General features: G+C 50.4%; 1 protein-coding gene across 3 annotated transcripts in view; it reads right to left on the bottom strand.

The window, feature by feature from the left end:
- Positions 1–10,718, bottom strand: part of SIN3B (SIN3 transcription regulator family member B) — a 50,047-nt gene extending 39,329 nt beyond the window's left edge. The window contains exons 1-3 of one of the 3 annotated variants that reach the window (XR_010110848.1): positions 10,540–10,697; positions 10,169–10,275; positions 8,418–8,571 (exon numbers count right to left, since the gene is read on the bottom strand). Coding sequence is in view for 2 of the 3 variants with exons in the window: in XM_034946221.3 (XP_034802112.1) it covers positions 8,418–8,571; positions 10,169–10,275; positions 10,540–10,650 (372 nt within the window). In the remaining variant the exon portion in view is untranslated. Of the gene's footprint in view, positions 1–8,417; positions 8,572–10,168; positions 10,276–10,539 lie in introns of all 3 variants that reach the window. The other 2 variants (XM_034946221.3, XM_024926547.4) reach the window with 2 other exon arrangements.
- Between the last annotated feature and the right edge of the window lie 8,507 nt (positions 10,719–19,225).

The following is a 19,225-nucleotide window of genomic DNA, read 5'->3' as shown; positions in this document are numbered from 1 at the left end:
ATACAAGACGCAGAGCAGTCACGATTCTAAAACAATTTCTCCTCGGTGGCGGGATTTGTTCTTTTTGTTTTGAGATGGAGTCTTGCTCTGTCTCCCAGGCTGGAGTGCAGTGGTATGATCCCGGCTCACTGCAACCTTTGCCTCCCGGGTTCAAGTGATTCTCCTGAGTAGCTGGGATCACAGATGCCGTGCGACCACGCTGGCTAATTTTTGTATTTTTAGTAGAGATGGGGTTTCACCATATTGGCCAGGCTGGTCTCGCTTGACCTCAAGTGATCTGCCCACCTTGGCCTCCCAAAGTGCTGAGATTACAGGCGTAAACCACTGCGCCCAGTCAGTGGCGGGGTTTGTTGTAAGATTCTCTGGGGATGTCCAGGATGATTCTCTGCTCAGGCTCACAGGGGGCTGCGTCTGTTTCTCCATGGTGCACAGGTTTGATGGCAGAAGGGGTCGGAACGAGCAGGGTGTGGGTATGTAGGGAAGCAGCTTGGAGCCAAGGTCTGTGTCAGAGGCAGCTGTAGGCTCACTGCGAGCCCCCCCACCATTCCAAGGAGGCATTTCTAAGCTCCGCATGCACCCTCTGATCCCCTAAAGTGTGCCACTGCGACAAAATGGGGAACCACACTCTAGACCAGGGCTTGGCAAAAAGAGCCAGATGGGATGGTACAGCCACCGCGAGGGACAGTGTGGCAGTTACCTCAACAGGTTGACCATGGAATTATTACTACCATATGACCCGGTAATCCCACTCCCAGGTCTATACCCAAGAGAACTGAAAAAAGGTGCTCAGGCCAGGCACAGTGGCTCAGGACAGGCGCAGTGGCTCACACCTGTAATTCTAGCACTTTGGGAGGTTGAGGTGGACAGATCCCTTGAAGTCAGGAGTTTGAGACCAGCCTGGCCAACATTGCAAAACCCCGTCTCCACTAAAAATACAAAAATTAGCCAGGTGTGGTGGTGTGCACCTGTAGACCCAGCTACTTGGGAGGCTGAGAAGGAAAAATTGCTTGAACCCAGGGGGTTGTGGTGAGCCGACAATGCACCACCGCACTCCAGCCTGGGAAACGAAAGCAAAACCCCATCTCAAAAAAAAAAAAAAAAAAGCCAGGCGCGGTGGCTCGCACCTGTAATCCCAGCACTTTGGGAGGCCAAGGATGGCAGATCACGAGGTCAGGAGTTCAAGACTAGCCTGGCCAACATGGTGAAACCCTATCTCTACTAAAAATGCAAAAAAATTAGCCAGGCGTGGTGGTGGGAGCTTCTAATCCCGGCTACTTGGAAGGCTGAAGCAGGAGAATTGCTTGAACCTGGGAAGCAGAGGTTTTAGTGAGCTGAGACCCCGCCACTGCATTCCAGCCTGGGCGACAGAGCGAGACTCTGTCTCGAAAAAAAAAGAAAAGAAAACAGGTGTTCCAACACATCCTCACACATGAATGTTCATTGCAGCACTATGCACAACAGCCAAAAGGTGGAAACAGGCCAAACATCCATCAACAGAAGAGTGGGCACGCGAAATGTGGTCCCGCCATACAGTGGAGAATGATTCAGCCTTGAGGAAGGAAGCACTGATACCGGCTCCGATGTGAATGACCCCGGAAAACACGATGCTGAGTGAGAAGCCAGACACCAACAGCCACACGGTGTATGACCCCACTGATATGAAATGTCCATACGGGCAAATCCATAAAGACAGGAAGCAGACTCATGGTTGCCAGGGGCTTGGGGAGAGGAGAATTAGGAGGTTCAGGGTTTGATCCTGGGGTGATGTTAATGTTCTGGAATTAGTGGTGATGGTTGTACAGTATTGTGAATATACTAACACTTTAAAATGATGATGATTTTATGTTATGTGAACAGTATCACAATATGAAACATTTTTAAAAATTTAATCCTTTGAAAATGTAAAAATCACAACCAATCACACCGAGCCAGGCTGGCTTTGGTCTCCAAGCTACCATTTGCCGACTGTGCTGCTCTAAACCACCCAGCACAAGCCCAGTTTTCTTTCTCTTCCGGCACCTCCTCTCTCCCCGTGCCCTGGGTGGCCTCATCAGGCAGAGTTCGAACTGCCTCCCACACCATGACAACCATCCTGCGTGGCCGACACGTCCATCTGAGCATCCACACACAGCCCCGCCTGGGTACTGATTAACAGAGCCTCAAATGGCAGGCACCGCACAGACACAGAGCAGCCCCCCAACTGCCCTGGCCTTATGCACCTCAGCAGGGGCCCACACTTTTACCCAGAGAATCAGGCATCCTGAGATCAGCCCAGACTTCTCACTCTCACTGACACCCCCGCTCCTGATCTACATCATCATCCACTCTGCCCCCATCACATGGGAACCCCCTCTGGTCCTTGTCACCAGTCACTCTGTCCCCATCACTCAGGGCACTTCTCTGGTCCTTATCACTGTCCACTCCGTCCCCATCACTCGGGGGATCCCTCTCCAGTCCTTGTTACCATCCACTCTGTCCTCATCACTGTCTACTCAGTCCCCATCACTTGGGGACTGTCTCTGGTCCTTGTCACCATCCACTCTGTCCCCACTGCTGTCCACCTCTGTCCCCATCACTCGGGAGGCCTTCCCTACTCCTTGTTACCATCCATTCTGTCCTCATCACTTGGGAATTGTCTCTGGTCCTTGTCACCATCCTCTCTATCCCCATCACTTGGGACCCTCTCTGGTCCTTGTCACCATCCACTCTGTTTCCATCACTGTCTACCCCGCCTCCATCACTTGGGGCCCCTCCCTGGTCTCCCAGGGGCCTCCTGACCCCTCATTCTCAGCACAGCAGCAGAACCGCCTCCCAGAACCATCCAGTGGTTCTCACGCTCCTGGCTCCCTCTCCCCCTTCTCTCCTTCAGCTCGTGACCCTGCCGTTCTCCTTGGCTGTTCCTCAAGCACACCCACTCACTCTCACCTCAGGCCATCACTCCCCACCAGGAACAGTCCCTCATGAAACAGGTCCTGCCCACAGCACCTCCTCCCACCCTTCCCTGGCCTGCTCCATCCTCTCTCTGCCCTCTCCCGTGCGCCACCCGCATCTGCCCATCTGTTTCTCATCGGACCCCCCATCTCGACTGTGCAGGAACCCTGAGAGCAGGGCCTCTGAATAAACCCCAGGGCCTGGCTCGGAGAAGGGGTCACCGCCTGCTCCATGAGCCAAGAAGATACAAACACAAGAATCGACTTGTTGACAACTAGCGGGACTTCCCCCAGAGAACAGCCAGGGGGCTCCCTTTGAATGTCGAGGGGCTGCTTAAGTTAGGAGCTGCACGTTAAGGGGTTATATCTCTGTCTCTGTCCAAGCCAGCTGTCATCTTCCACGAGGCAGGGTCTGCCCTGAAGAAGACCTGCTAGCTGAGAGCGGCCATGTTCCCACCAGCATCCAGTTTCTCATTCCTGCACCATGCACTGCTCCCTGGCGACGTTCCAGAAGGTGGATACAGTTATGAACAAGACAGTGGAGGGCCCACCTCATCTTAAGGACTCACCGTCAACCAAGGAAGAAAAACCAATAAGAAACAATGCATTCTGAACTTCTTTTCCTAGCCGTTTTGAAATACATAACCCAGGGTGGTGTAAGAATGACACAGGGTAGGGACTAGGGGGGCTCTCTGTGGAGGTGACATTACAACCAAGGCCTGAATTACCAGACAGTAAATGATGCTGACTCAGGAGGCCAAGGCAAGGCTCCAGTAAGAAGCTGTTCCTTCCTCCAAATTCCCCAGGTCGTCACTGGCCACACACCACGGCCTGTGTCTGTCTTCCCCTTTAGACTCGTGTTCTCAACCTGAGCAACTCTGCCACCCAGGGGACACTCGGCAACACGGGAGACACTTTAGGTTAACACATCTAGAAGCATCTGGTGGGTGGAGGCCAGGGAGGCTGCTCAAATACCCTTCAGTGTGCAGGACGACACCTCGCCATAAAGAACAGTCTGGCCCCCAAAGCTGAAGACACCCTGCGCCAAAGGCTGCCCGAGGCTGGGACTCTCTTATTCACCTTCCTTACCACCTATGGGCCACTCCCTACTTGTCAGTAGCTGGCAGGCTTTGTGATAAAATTGGGGGGGGGAAAAAGATACTTCAAAACAGTCAAACTAGAAAAACTAAGCGACAGAGAATACTGGCCAGGCGTGGTGGGTCACACCTGTAATCCCAAAACTTTGGGAGGCCAAGGCAGGAGGATCACTTGAGTCCAGCCTGGACAACATGGTGAAACCCTGTCTCTATTTTAAAAATGTAAAAAAGGCCAGGCACAGTGGCTAACGCCTGTAATCTCAACACTTTGGGAGGCTGAGGTGGGGGATCACTTGAGGTCAGGGGTTCGAGACCAGCCTGGCCAACATGGTGAAAACCTGTCTCTACTAAAAATACAAAAATTAGCTGAGTGTGGTGGCACATGCCTGTAATCGCAGCTACTTGGGAGGCTGAGGCAGGAGAATGACTTGAACCTCAGAGGCGGAGGCTGCAGTGAGCTGAGATCATGCCATTGTACTCTAGCCTGGGTGACAGTGAAATGGTGTCTCAAAATTAAAAAATAATTCAATTAAAGTAAAAAAAAAAAAAAAAGAACTTTGGGAGGCCGAGGTGGGCAGATCATGAGGTCAGGGGATTTCGAAACCAGCCTGACCAACATGGTGAAATCCCATCTCTACTAAAAATACAAAAATTAGCTGATAGTGGTGGCAGGCACCTGTAATCCCAGCTACTCAGGAGGCTGAGGCAGGAGAATCACTTGAACCCGGGAGGCAGAGGATGCGGCGAGCCAAGATCGTGCCATTGCACTCCAGCCTGGGCAACACAGCGAGACTCTGTCTCAAAAAAAAAAAAAAAAAAAGATGGCCAGGTGCAGTGGCTCATGCCTGTAATCCCAGTACTTTGGGAGGCCGAGGCGGGCAGATCACGTGAGGTCGGGAGTTCAAGACCAGCCTGACCAATATGGAGAAACCCCGTCTCTACTAAAAATACAAAATTAGTCGGGCGCGCTGGTGCATGCCTGTAATCCCAGTTACTCAGGAGGCTGAGGGAGGAGAATCGCTTGAACTGGGGAGGCAGAGGATGCGGTGAGTCGAGATTGTGTCATTGCACTCCAGCGTGGGTAAAGAGCGAAACTCTGAAACTCTGTCACAAAAAAAAAAAAAAAAAAAAAGAAAGGAAAGAAAGAAAGAATATCACCAGGGCCTCTGTGTGTGGGAAACCCTGTGAGGCTTTCAGACGATGGCCTCTCAAAGGACTCCAGGGAGCCGAAAGCTCAAAGGACTCCTGAAGCCACGCGAGTCATGGCCTGGACCTGGGATATCTCTCATGTTTCTGTCCTGAAGCCACACAAACAACAGCCCAGACTGCTGGGAAACAGGGCTGGAAACCTGACAGCACCTGTGTCAATATCAACTGGAAGCCAGTGGGCTCCCAGGGGCCCCTGAAGAGAACAAACTTCTACACCTAAGCCTGGAAATGACTGTTCCCAGGCGGCAGCAAGATGACCAAGGCCCTGCTGAGTAGCTACTAAGTGAAAGTTCTTTTCAAGCCTTTCCCCAAGTCGATGGGTCTGCACCGTCATCATTGTCACCTAAGCCACCTACGGGGAGACAAGACTGTCAGCCCTCCACGGTTGGGGACCCGCAGCTACTTAAAGGAAGAGCCAACTCCAAATACAACCACAGTGTGGCGCCTGTCAAGATCTAGCCCTGAAAGCCAAGTTACTCCATGGGCAGGGACTCTGCTGAAAGGCAATTTCCACATGCAGGACGCACAGTTCACATCTTTTCACTCTGGCTCTTTCTGAGTGAGTGACAGGAATGAGACCCAGAGTTTCCACAGCATTCAGGCTCTGCAAAGTGCTCTGGTGGACGCTGCTATTGCAAATGAGCTTGGCTTTCTCCCGTAGTCGTGACTGTTCTGGAGATCGGTCTTGCTAAGGCTTTCATGGTCTGAGACACAAGCAGTACATCTGGATCCTGGGGCTTCATTTGCAAACAGGAAATGGAAGGCTCTTCAGAGTTCAGTGGCCACACGCTTCCAAGTTCCCCTTTAAAGCTGAGATTCAGCTGGGTGCGGTGGCTCACACCTGTAATCCCAGCACTTTGGGAGGCAGAGGTGGGCGAATCACGGGGTCAGGAGTTCGAGACCAGCCTGACCAACATGGCGAAACCCCCATCTCCACTAAGAATACAAAAAAATTAGCCGGGCATGATGAAGCGTGCCTGTAATCCCAGCTACTCAGCACGCTGAGGCAGGAGAATCTCTTGAACCCAGGAGGTGGAGGTTGCAGGGAGCCGAGATTGCGCCACTGAACTCCAGCCTGGGTGACAGAGCGAGACTCCTTCTCAAAAAAGGAAAAAAAAAAACCTGAGACTCGCTCCTTGGCTTTCAGGAGACAACAGGCTGATGGCAGAGAGGGTCTTGCACAGAGAAGCAGCAGAATTTTTTTTTTTTTTTGAGACGGAGTCTTGCTCTGTCACCCAGGCTACAGTGCAGTGGCACAATCTCTGCTCACTGCAACCTCCGCCTCCCGGGTTCAAGCAATTCTCATGCCTCAGCCTCCCAAGTAGCTGGGATTACAGGCATGCTCCACTGCGCCTGGCTGATTTTTGTACTTTTAGTAGAGACAGGGTTTCACCATGATGGCCAGGCTGGTCTCAAACTCCTGACCTTGTAATCTACCCATCTCGGCCCCCCAAAGTGCTGGGATTACAGGCATGAGCCACTGCGCCTGGCCGAGAAGCAGCAGAATTGACACACACCTTGCACATGGAATTAATACAAAAGCACTGCCACATTACCCTTCGCTGTTCTCTTTCCAACTGACTGCAGAGTGTCAGATCCCTAATTGATTGGACGCTCTATCATCTCTTCCATCAAAGAAGACCTACCAAGTGCTTCCAGCAGTAGATTCTGACACTCCCTGCTAAAACTCTTGGGGCAAGGACTGGAGGAGGTTGGGAGAGCTGGTCCACTTACACCGGGGGTTCTCAACAGGGGCACTTTTGCCCCCCAGGGAGACACCTGGCAATGTCTGGAGACATTTCTGGCTGTCAGAACTGAGTGAAGGTCTGGTAGGTGCACGCTACAGATCCTGCTAAACACCCCACAATGCACTGGGAAGCCCCCAACAGCAAAGAATTATGCCTTAAATGGGAAATAGTGTTGAGGTGGAAAAAATGACAATGGTCATCTTATAAAAGGAAATCTTAAGTAGGCTTTCTTTTTCTCAGAGGCGCTAGTAAGCTCAAGCATGAAGAGACCACAGAGATAGAAGGGGCAGTGAGCCAGGCACAGTGGCTCACTCCTGTAATCCCAGTACTGTGGGAGGCCAAGGTGGGCACATCGCTTGAGGCCAGGAGATCGAGACCAACCCTGGGCAACATAGTGAGACCCTGTCGCTACAAAAAAAATAAATAAATTTAGCTGGCCGTGGTGGTGCACGCCTGTAGTCTTAGCTACTTAGGAGGCTGAGACGGGAGGATCACTTGAGCCCAGGAGGTTGAGGCTGCAGTGAGATATGATGGCACCACTGCACTCCAGCCTGGGCAACAGAGTGAGAACCTGTCTTAAAAAAAAAAAAAAAGGAGGCTGGGCACGGTGGCTCACACCTGTAATCCTAGCACTTTGGGACACTGAAGCAGACAGATCACTTGAGGTCAGGAGTTCAAGAACAGCCCGGCCAACATGAAGAAACCCCATCTCTACTAAAAATACAAAAATTAGCTAAGCATGGTGGTGCACACCTGTAATCCCAGCTACTCGGGAGGCTGAGGCAGGAGAATTGCTTGAACCTGGGAGGCGGAGGTTGCACTGAGCTGAGATTGCGCCGCTGCACTCCAGCCTGGGTGACAGAGCCAGACTCCGTCTCAAAAAAAAAAAGAGGGCCAGCACCTATCACCCAAGAAAAAAGGGACCAAAGCAAAGCCAGGAGTCCCAACTGAGCTAATGATCCTATCAACAATTAAATGAAACACAGCCAACATAAACGTGGCTACTCACACACCATCTCGACCACTTTATTTTGTAGGTGGTACTGAGAGTGATCAGAGGCAGACGAGGACATGCTTAAATACAAGGGCAAGCCTGCCTGGTATGCTCGCTGGGAAAGCCTCAAGCCAAGACCTCAGCAACTGCTGAGGTGGTTATTTAGACTTCACACAAAATTCTGCGTTAGGAGGATACCTCCCTGACATCCACTCTTGATTTAAATCTTCCAAACAGATCAATTTGGGAGGCAGAGGCTGCTTGTGTAGGTGTTTCCATATCTATTTTGATTTGTGCTAGAAGCAATGAGCACGTCTAGAAAAAGAACAGATCTTAAGTGGCTTTCTAGCAATGATACAGGAGAGACACGTGGCCCAACCTGAGTAGCAAGACATACTCTGTGAAGGCTGAGATCACCCGAACCACTGTAGTGGCATACCTGGCTTGTCAGAGGCGACTGTATGTTTAACTTGCCATTCTTGGGAATGTCTATTCTATATCCGAGGGGAAGAAAAGCGTTGAATCCAACAATGAGGTCAGGGTGCTCGTGGAAGAGCTGCGAGACACGTCTGATGACTCCAGGAGTATCGATGCTAGAAGAAACAACGGAAGTGGACAAAAGGGTCTTGGGGAATAAATGAAAAATGTAATCTATTCCCCACTCCCTTGATACCGCCACATAAAAACCTTCTCAACAGACAACAAAGGAACCTAAAATGTGACCCATCAGGCGCAGTGGCTCATGCCTGTAATCCCAGCACTTTAGGAGGCCGAGGCAGGCAGATCACCTGAGGTCAAGAGTTCGAGACCAGACTGGTCAACATGGTGAAACCCTGTCTGTACTAAAAATACAAAAACGAACTTGGAGTGGTGGTGCGTGCCTGCAGTCCCAGCTACTCAGGAGGCAGAGGCACAAGAATCACTTGCACCCGGGAGGCGGAGGCTGCAGTGAGCCCAGATCACACCACTGCACTCCAGCCTGGGCGACAGCACGAGAATCCATCTCAAAAAAAAAAAAAAAAGTGCCCCCATGTGATAGCATCTGTACACCATGATCTATCTCCTGACTGGCTAGGCCTGAGCTCCCTGTTCCCTCCTGGTGAGAACCAGAGAATACTGACATCGCTCAGCTCCCCTAAAACACTCCAAGAATGGGTACTCGGTTCTGAAAATGTCAGGAGAGCCAACCGCAAGGCCTGGACTCCAAGAAATGGCAGGAGGCCAAAGTCCTCTAAGCAATGTGAAAACTTCCCTCATTTTGTATCAGATAGAGATGACTATGACACAGGTTTCCATCTGAGCAAACAATTGCAATGCATAAATACCAATGGTACTGCCAAGAATGGGAAACGTGTAAGAAAAATAGGAGGGGAGAGATGGGGTCTCCCTTCTGGCTGCATCGCAGCCCAGCCCTTAGCACTGGGCTCCCGGAAGGAAACCAGGCCAGCCCCACCATGCTTCCTAAGAGGGGGCAGCAGTATGGTAAGGATGTGACTCCCAAGAATCTGAGTCAGAGGGTCTGAGTTCTAGTGACACCTCTGCCACTTAGGTGGGTCCCTTACCCACTCCAAACCTCAGTGAGTCTCCTATAAAAACAAGGGCATGATCCCAGGGTTTCCCATCTATCTGTAATCTTCCTTGATTCTGGGCCTGCAAAATCATCTCATGTGTTTTAAACGTTTTCTGTGTGCCAGCTCCCTTACTAAGCATTTTATGCGTCTTACTTCCAAGCAGGCCTGGGACCACAGTGAGCCCAGAGAAGCATCTTGAGGACAAGATTAAAGGGGAAGAGGGTGCCAAAAATTTCAATCATCAAGACAAATAACATTTTACAGCGCTTGAAAATAAAAATCAAAATGGGTCCCACCAAATCTTTCATGAACAAAACTAATTTAAAAATCAACATATTAAATCAAGGCAGGATTTGACTCTATGAGTGTGCACGGCCTCGCCCTCCCTGCCTCCCCCCAGATCCCTGTCCTGCTTCCAGGGATCCCCACAAAGCTCCACAAGGTGGGTACTACCCATTTCCATTTTTGTTACGAGAAGGAGCTAGGGCTCTGAGAGATTGGACAACCTGCGCAAGGTCACCCGGCTAAGGGGGCAGGCTGGAGAGGGGAGGTCTCACCCCGCTAGGCCCGATTCCGGCCCAGGGGGGTCCCCTGAGGTGGAGTGGGGCCCCGCTGGTACCTCTGGCTTTTGAACTCCTTCATGATCTCCAGGAAGCCGTTGTAGGTGGCAGGGTCGCTGCCAAAGCGGATCTTCACCTGGTCCAGATAGGTGAGGGCGTCTTCTACCTGCAGAGAGGGGGAGGGTCCCGGTGGGCCCGGGCCGCGGAACGAGGGGACGAGGGGCCGGGGTCCCTGAGGGGAAGGGGATGGGCTGGGCCTTCGGAGGGCCGAGGTGAGAGGTGAGGGGTGAGGGGTGAGGGGTGAGGGGTCCGGGGCAGTGCAGAGGGGAGGCCGAGGGGGGGCTGGGGCCGGGCGGGGCCTGGGTGAGGGGCGCCCGCCCGTGGGGTCCAGAGGATGGGGTCCCCGAGGGAGGGCGGGGACGCCACTCACGTGCACCGGCAGCTTCTCGTGGCCTGCGGAGCCCGAACGACCCCAGCGGGCGCCGCTCAGCCCCCGGCCCGCGGGGCCGCCGCCACCGCTGCCACCGCCAGCGTGCGCCATGTCCGAAGTCGGAGCTGCGCCCCGCCCCGCCCCCGCCCGAGGGCCTGCCGCGCATGCGCAGCCTCCGCCTTTTGAGGCGGGGTTTGATGACGTTGAGGGGCGGTGCTCTTTGAGGGACTCTTCTGAAGACCTTCTCCTTAAGATTGGTATCATAATTAATGATTTATATAGCAGGAGTAGGCGAGCCAAGACCCGCCGCCTACTTTGTCCGGCCCCGCAAGCTCAGAATTATTTTTACATGTTTACATAGCCGGGGGAAAAATCCAAAGAAGAATAGTCTATGACCTGTGAAAACTTTGTGAAATTCACATTTGAGGGTCCCTGAATAAAGTTTTATTAGCACACAGGCACGCCCATGCGTTTACCTGGCTTCTCTGCCTGCTTTTGCCTTACAACAGAGTAGGTAGTTGCTAAAGATCCTACAGATCTGCAGACCCTGAAGTATTTACGATCTGGCCTTTTATGGAAAAAGTTTGTTGGCCCCTGCTTTATAGAGTTGACGGGACAATGAGGTATGAGCCCCCAGCGCCCTAATACAGGGCCTTGCGTGGTGAATTTTTCCTAAATGGCCTTTAAGTTAGTCCTACTCCTCCCATCTTCACTTCCCTATCCTTGGCCCCGTCACTTCCCATCTGGACCAATTTAGGAGCCTCCTAACTCTGGTACTTTCTTTTTTTTTTTTTTTTTTTGAGACAGAGTCTCGCTCTGTCGCCCAGGCTGGAGTGCAGTGGCGCGATCTCCGCTCACTGCAAGCTCCGCCTCCCGAGTTCACACCATTCTCCTGCCTCAGTCTCCTGAGTAGCTGGGACTACAGGCGCCCGCCACCGCGCCCTGCTAATTTTTTGTACTTTTAGTGCCACCCCACCCGGCCCTAACTCTGGTACTTTCTCAGCCCTGATACTATCAAGAACTCTAGGCTGGGGATGGTGGCTCACGCCTGTAATCCCAGCACTTTGGGAGGCCGAGGCGGACGGATCACGAGGTCAGGAGATAGAGACCATCCTGGCTAACACGGTGCAACCCCGTCTCTACTAAAAATACAAAAAATTAGCCGGGCCTTGAAAAAAAGAAAAAGAAAACGAAAAAATTGGCTGGGCGCGGTGGCTCACGCCTGTAATCCCAGCACTTTGGGACGCCAAGGCGGGCAGATCACCTGAGGTCTGGAGTTGGAGATTAGCCTGACCAACATGGAGAAACCCCGTCTCTACTAAAAATACAAAATTAGCCGGGCTTTGTGGTGCATGCCTGTAATCCCAGCTACTCGGGAGGCTGAGGCAAGAGAATTGCTTGAACCCGGGAGGCGGAGGTTGCAGTGAGCCAAGATCACGCCATTGCACTCCAGCCTGGGCAACAAGAGCAAAAACTCTGTCTCAAAAAATTAATTAATTAATTAATTAATAAAATAAAATGAAAAAATTAGCTGGACGTGGTGGTGCACACGTTTAGTCCCAGCTACTCGGGAGGCTGAGGCAGGATTGCTCATGCCCAAGAGTTCAAGGCTGCAGTGAGTCATGATCTTGCCGCTGCACACTCCAGCCTGGGAAGCATAGCAGTGCTTTTTTTTTTTTTTTTTTTTTTAAAGAGCATCTCGTCTCTTAAAAAAAACAACAACAGAAAAACAAAAAACTCCACTTTTTCCACCACTGCTTCCAAACCTCCAAGGTCTTCCTATTTCTAATGAGATGAAATCTAAGCACCTACATTGCAGGCTGTCAGAATTGGTCCTTAGGAACCTTTTCCTGCAGGATTTTCCAAGCAAACTGCCTGCCTCTGTGCAGAACTTCACACCATTGCCTGACCAACCCGGCTGCTTCCTGGTCCCAAGCATTGGCACTCACCATTTCCTTTGCCAGAAGTACTGTCATGCCTCTTTGTTATTCAGAAAACACCTATACATCCTTCTAAATGCAGCCCAAATATCCCTTTCCCTCAGGAAGTGTTCCCAGTCCCCTTCTATATCTCCCCTCAGTCCCTTGTATTTCATATTTGTTTTGTGTCCGTCTCTAATACAAATCCCTGACAGTCTCTCAGTCAGCATTCATCAAATAAGTGAACGTTCAATTAATGACCAAGTGCTTTCTCTTTTTATAAGTGAAGAGGTGCAGGAAAGTTGAGAGTAAATTGGCATCGAGTGCATCATTTACCAGGCACCTTGCTAAGTGTCAGGAATAGAATGGTAAAAAGGAACGCAAATTTGGCCGTTAAGAGCTTTTAGTCTTTCAGGATAGACAGGAATCTAGTAATCACACAAATGTAAAGTTTCACATGTAACAAATACTTTAAAGAGAAGGTATACATGTAACAGTTCCTAAATTTCTGTTGCTATGGCTGTGTAACAAATGAGCCCTTGACAATCCCAGCACTTTGGGAGGCCAAGGTGGGGGCATGCATTGAGGACAGGAGTTTGAGACCAGCCCAGGCAACATAGCAAGATCCCATCTCTACAAAAACATTAAAAAGAAAGAAAAATGGAGAGAAAAAATAAAAACATTGTAAGGTCTGGGCTTTCTGTAAAAGAAAATAAAAAGCAGCTCAAGACTTAGAAGCTTCAAATGACAACAACATTCACGGGGCAAGTGGCTCACGGCTATAATCCCAACACTTTGGGAGGCAGAGGTGGGTGGATCACATGAGGCCAGGAGTTCAAGACCAGCCTGGACAAGATGGTGAAATCCCATCTCTACTAAAAATACAATAATTAGCCAGGTGTGGTGGCACACACCTGTAATCCCAGCTACTTGGGAGGTTGAGGCATGAGTATCGCTTGAACCCAGAAGGCGGAGGTTGCAATGAGCTGAGATTGCGCCACTGCACTCCAGCCTGGGGAACAGAGCAAGAGCAAGACGCTGTCTTGGAAAAAAAAAAAAAAGAAAGAAAAGAAGACATTCATTTTAGTCTTCAATCTGCAATTTGGGCAGGCTTGGGAGGAGTAACTCAACCTTGGCATCAGCTGGGTGGCTCAAAGTCTGGGGCTGGAATCACCTGAATGTTTGCTCACACATATATATGTCAGTTGCTACAGGCTACAGGCCGAGACCCTCGCTGGGGCTGTTGCTTGGAACACCTACATGTGGTCTCCTTGCAGCCTGAGCTTCTTCACAACTACCGTTCTAAGAACAAGTGAGCGTGAGAGCCAGGTGGGAATCATATCATCTTTTCTTTTTCTTCTTCCTCTTCCTCTTCTTCTTCCTCTTCTCCTTCTCCTTCTTGTTCTTCCGGAGATGGCAGGGGTTGGGGTGGGACTCAGGGTCTCAGGCTGGCCCAGGCTGGCCTCAAACTCCTGGACTCAAAGAATCCTCCCACGTCAATCTGTTGAGTAGCTGGGACTACAGGCATGCATCACTGCACCCAGCTCCCATATTACCTTTTCTCACCCAGACTCGGAAGTCACGCAGAATCATTTCCATTGCATTCTTTCCATAGAGGCTGTTACAAAGTTTTTCCTAAATTCAAGAGGAGGGCAAATGGCCAAGAGTATCATGTGGGACAGGAAATATGTTGTGGCTGTTTTTGGAAAATACCACCTGTTACCTAGGGAAACTTAACCCAGTCTTGCAGGAGATGAGGGAGGCTTCCCAGAGGAGGTGGCATTCTAGCTGAGATCTGAAGAATGCGTAGGCCTTCCTCATGAGAAAAATCACGAACAGCTGTGATTTTTGAGGTGGGAGACAGCATGGTACATTTCAAGAGTTTTTTTTTTTTTAAGACGAGTTTCCCAGGCTGCAGAGAGGGAGGGGAAGAAAGAGAGTACAAGATAATCCCGGAGCAGCCAGAGGAGCGGAACACACAGCACCTTATGCACTGAGTTCAGGCTTTAGCATTCACGCTGGTGGAAACCATCCAAGGGCTTTGAGCGGAGGAGCTGCAAGTTCAGGTTTGCATTTGAAAGTGATCACTCTGGCTGCTCTGCAGGAAAGTGATTGGAGCGGAGCCAGTGAGGGTGGAGGGAGGCTGTTTCATCATTTAGGCAAAGGACGATGGTGGCTTAGACCAGGATGGGAGCAGTGGAAGTAGAGAGCGGTGGGTGGAAGGGAGTGGTATTTAGAAAGTAAAGCATGGAAGATTTGTGGCTCCCAGCCAGGAAGAGCAGCGAAGGCAGACTGAACACTCTGTGGCCACCAGATGTCTGGACAGTCCGTTTCTTACCAAAGCCTCCCAGTGTTACAGGAAATGGGTCCCGATCCAGACCCCCCAGAGAGGGTTTTTGGATTTCACGCAAGAAAGAATTCAGGGAGAGTCTGTAAAGTGAAAGCAAGTTTATAAGGAAAATAAAGGAACAAAGAATGGCTACTCCACAGACAAAGCAGCCCCGAGGGCCGCTTATTCCCCATTTTTATGATTTATTTCTTGATGATATGCTAAACAAGGGGTGGATTATTCATGCCTCCTCCTTTTAGACCATAGAGGGTAACTTCCTGACGTTGCCATGGCATTTCTAAACTGTCTTGGCGCTGGTGGGAGTGTAGCAGTGAGGACCACCAGAGGTCATTTTGATTTGGGTAGATTTTGGCCGGCTTCTTTACTGCAACCTGTTTCATCAGCAGGGTCTTTATGACCCGTATGTTGTGCTGACCTCCTATCTCATCCTGTGACTAAGAATGCTTTAACCATCTGGGAATGCAGTGCAGTAGGTCTTAGTCTTATTTTACCCAGCCCCTATTCAAGTCGGGGTTCCTCTGGTTCAAACACCTCTGACACTGTTACGGGAAAGGGGTCCCAGTCCAGACCCCAAGAGAGGGTTCTTGGATCTCACGCAAGAAAGAATTCAGGGCCAGTCCATACAGTAAACTGAAAGTAAGTTTATTAGGAAAGTAAAGGACTAAAGAATGGCTACTCCATAGACAGAGCAGCCCCCAGGGCTGCTGGTTGCCCTTTTTTTTAGACAGAGTCTCGTTCTGTCGCCCAGGCTGGAGTGCAGTGGCGCTATCGTGGCTCACTGCAAGCTCCGCCTCCCAGGTTCATGCCATTCTCCTGCCTCAGCCTCCCGAGTAGCTGGGACTACAGGCGCCTGCCACCACACCCGGCTAATTTTTTTGTACTTTTAGTAGAGACGGGGTTTCACCATGTTAGCCAGGATGGTCTTGATCTCCTGACCTCATGATCCGCCCACCTTGGCCTCCCAAAATGCTGGGATTACAGGTGTGAGCCACAGCGCCTGGCCGCCCATTTTAATGGTTATTTCCTTTTGAGACGAAGTCTTACTCTGTCGCCCAGGCTAGAGTGCAGTGGCGCGATTGCAGCTCACTGCAACCTCTGCCTTCCAGGTTCAAGCGATTCTCCTACCTCAGCCTCCCAAGTAGCTGGGATTACAGGTGCGTGCCACCACGCCTGGCTAATTTTTGTATTTTTAGTATTAGAGATGGGGGTCTTATCATGTTGGCCAGGCTGGTCTCAAACTCCTGACCTCAAATGATCTATCCACCAAAGCCTCCCAAACTATTGGGATTACAGGCATGAGCCACCGCACCTGGCCAGTTATTTCTTGATGATACGCTAATCAAGGGGTGGATTATTTATGCCTCCCCTTTTTAGACCATATAGGGTAACTTCCTGATGTTGCCATGGCATTTGTAAACCGTCATGGCACCGGTAGGAGTACAGCAGTGAGGACAACCAGAGGCCACTCTCGTCTCCATCTTGGTTTTGGCTGGCTTCTTTACTGCAGGCTATTTTATCAGCAAGGTTTTGTTTGTTTGTTTGTTTTTGTTTGTTTGTTTGTTTTTGTTTGTTTTAGACGAAGTTTCACTCTTGTTATTCAGGCTGGAGTGCAATGGCGCAATCTTGGCTCACTGTAACCTCCACCTCCCAGTTCAAGCGATTCTCCTGCCTCAGCCTCCCGAATAGCTGGGATTACAGGTGCGCACCACCAGGCCCGGCTAATTTTGCATTTTTAGTAGAGACGAGGTTTCTCCATGTTGGTCAGGCTGGTTTCAAACTCCCGACCTCAGGTGATCCACCCACCTCAGCCTCCCAAAGTGCTGGGATTACAGGCGTGAGCCACCGTACCAGGCCAGTAAGGTCTTTATGACCCGTATCTTGTGCTGACCTCCTAACTCATCCTGTGACTTAGAATGACCTAACCATCTGGAAATGCAGCCCCGTAGGTCTCAGCCTTATTTTACCCAGCCCCTATTCAAGATGTTGTTGCTCTGGTTCAAATGCCTCTGACATCAGCAACCTATTAGTCATCGTCCTTGAGGGCCAACAGAGTTGTTCCACAGTGTGCCCCTCCCCACAGGGAGTGTGGCTTCTACTCAAATTTGTTTTCTCTCAAATGATCAGCAAAGGCCCTCTTTCATTTGGGGAAGAGGAAACTGTTACCGAAAAGGGGTCTTCATCCAGACCCCAAGAGAGAGTTCTTGGATCTCGTGCAAGAAAGAATTCTGGACAAGTCCATAAAGTGAAAGCAAGTTTAAGAAAGTAAAGGAGGCCAGGTGGCTCACGCCTGTAATCCCAGCACTTTGGGAGACGAAGGCAGACAGATCGCTTTTTCTCTACAAAAAACAAACAAACAAACAAAACAAAACAAAAAATTAGCCTGGCGTGGTGGTGCACGTCTGCAGTCCCAGCTACTTGGGAGGCTGAGGCAGGAGAATTGCTTGAGTCCAAGAAGTCAAGGCTGCAGTGAGCCATGGTCGTGTCACTGCTCTCCAGCCTGGGAAACAGAGCAAGATCCTGTCTCAAAAAAAAGAAAAAAGGCTAGGTGCAGTGGCTCATGCCTGTAATTCCAACACTTTGGGAGACCGAGGAAGGCAGATCACCTGAGTTCAGGAGTTCGAGACCAGCCTGGTCAAGATGGTGAAACCCTGTCTCAACTAAAAATACAAAAATTAGCTGGGCATGGTGGTGGACGCCTGTAATCCCAGCTACTCGGGAGGCTGAGGCAGGAGAATCACTTGAACCTGGGAGGCGGAGGTTGCAGTGAGCCGAGATCGCACCATTGCTCTCTAGCCTGGGTGACCAGAGCAAAACTGCATCTCAAAAAATAAAAATAAATTTTAAAAATGAAGAAAAAGAAAGTAAAGGAATAAAAGAATGGCTACTCCACAGGCAGAGCAGTGATATGGGCTGCTCGATTGCATATACTTACAGTTATTTCTTGATTATAGGTTAAACAAGGGATGGATTACTCATGAGTTTTCTGAGAAAAGGGGCGAAGATTTCCCAGAACTTAGGGGTCCCTACCCTTTTAGACCCTATAGGGTAACTTCTGGAAGTTGCCATGGCATTTGTAACTGTCATGGCGCTGGTGGGAGTGTCTCTTAGCATGCTAATGTATTATAATTAGTGTATAATGAGCAGTGAGGACAACCAGAGGTCACTTTCACGCCATGCTGATAAAACCCTGCATCCTGGCCAGGCACGGTGGCTCACGCCTGTAATCCCAGCCCTTTGGGAGGCCAAGGCGGGTGGATCACCTGAGGTCAGGAGTTCGAGGCCAGCCTGGCCAACATGGTGAAACCCCCATCTTTACTCAAAAAAAAAAAAAAAATTAGCCAGGCGTGGTGGCGGGTGCCTGTAATCCCAGCTACTCAGGAGGCTGAGGCAGGAGAATCGCTTGAACCCAGGAGGTGGAGGTTTCAGTGAGCCAAGACCATGCCACTGCACTCCAGCCTGGGTGACAAAGCAAGACTCTGTCTCAAAAACAACAACAACAACAACAACAACAACAACAAAAACCCTGCATGGGCCGGGCGCAGTGGCTCACGCCTGTAATCCCAGCACTTTGGGAGGCTGAGGCAGGTGGATCACCCGAGGTCAGGAGTTCGAGACCAGCCTGATAAATATGATGAAACTCCGTCTCTACTAAAAATACAAAAATTAGCCAGGCATGGTAGCATGTGCCTATAATACCAGCTACTCAGGAGGCTGAGACAGGGGAATCTCTTGAACCCAGGAGGCAGAGTTTGCAGTGAGCCAAGATCGCGCCATTCATTGCACTCTAGCCTGGGCAACAAGAGCGAAACTCTGTCTCAAACAAAAACAAAAACAAACAAACAAACAATGCCCCCTGACCCCCACCCCGCCCCAGCATCCTGTTTTATCAGCAGGGTCTTTGTGACCTGGGTCTTCTGTCCACCTCCTACCTCACCCTGTGGCTTAGAATGCCTAACCTCCTGGGAATGCAGCCCTGCAGGTCTCAGCCTCATTTTACCCAGCCCCTATTCTAGATGGAGTAAGCTTGTTTCAAATGCCTCTGACAAAACCACAAGCCAATTCCATCTGGGGCATGTGTATACATGTATGTGTGTGAACACGTGTATATTTATCATGAGGACAATAGTACAAAGACATCTTTTAATTTTATTTCCATTTATTTATTTTCTGAAACAGGTACTCGCTCTGTCGCCCAGGCTGGAGTGCAATGGTGCAATCACAGCTCACTGCAGCCTTGACCTCCTGAGTAGCCAGGACTACAGGTACGTGCCACCATGCCTGGCTAATTTTTTATTTTTATTTTTTTTACAGACAGGGTCTCACTAAGTTGCCTAGGCTGGATATTCTTATTTTTATCAAACATAAAAAGGTGCTACTGGGCCACGTGCAGTGGCTCAAACCTGTAATCCCAGCACTT

This window comes from Pan paniscus, chromosome 20 (assembly GCF_029289425.2).
Source record: "Pan paniscus chromosome 20, NHGRI_mPanPan1-v2.0_pri, whole genome shotgun sequence".
NCBI classification, from domain to species: domain Eukaryota; kingdom Metazoa; phylum Chordata; class Mammalia; order Primates; family Hominidae; genus Pan; species Pan paniscus.
This window is presented reverse-complemented; position numbering and strand designations above follow the sequence as displayed.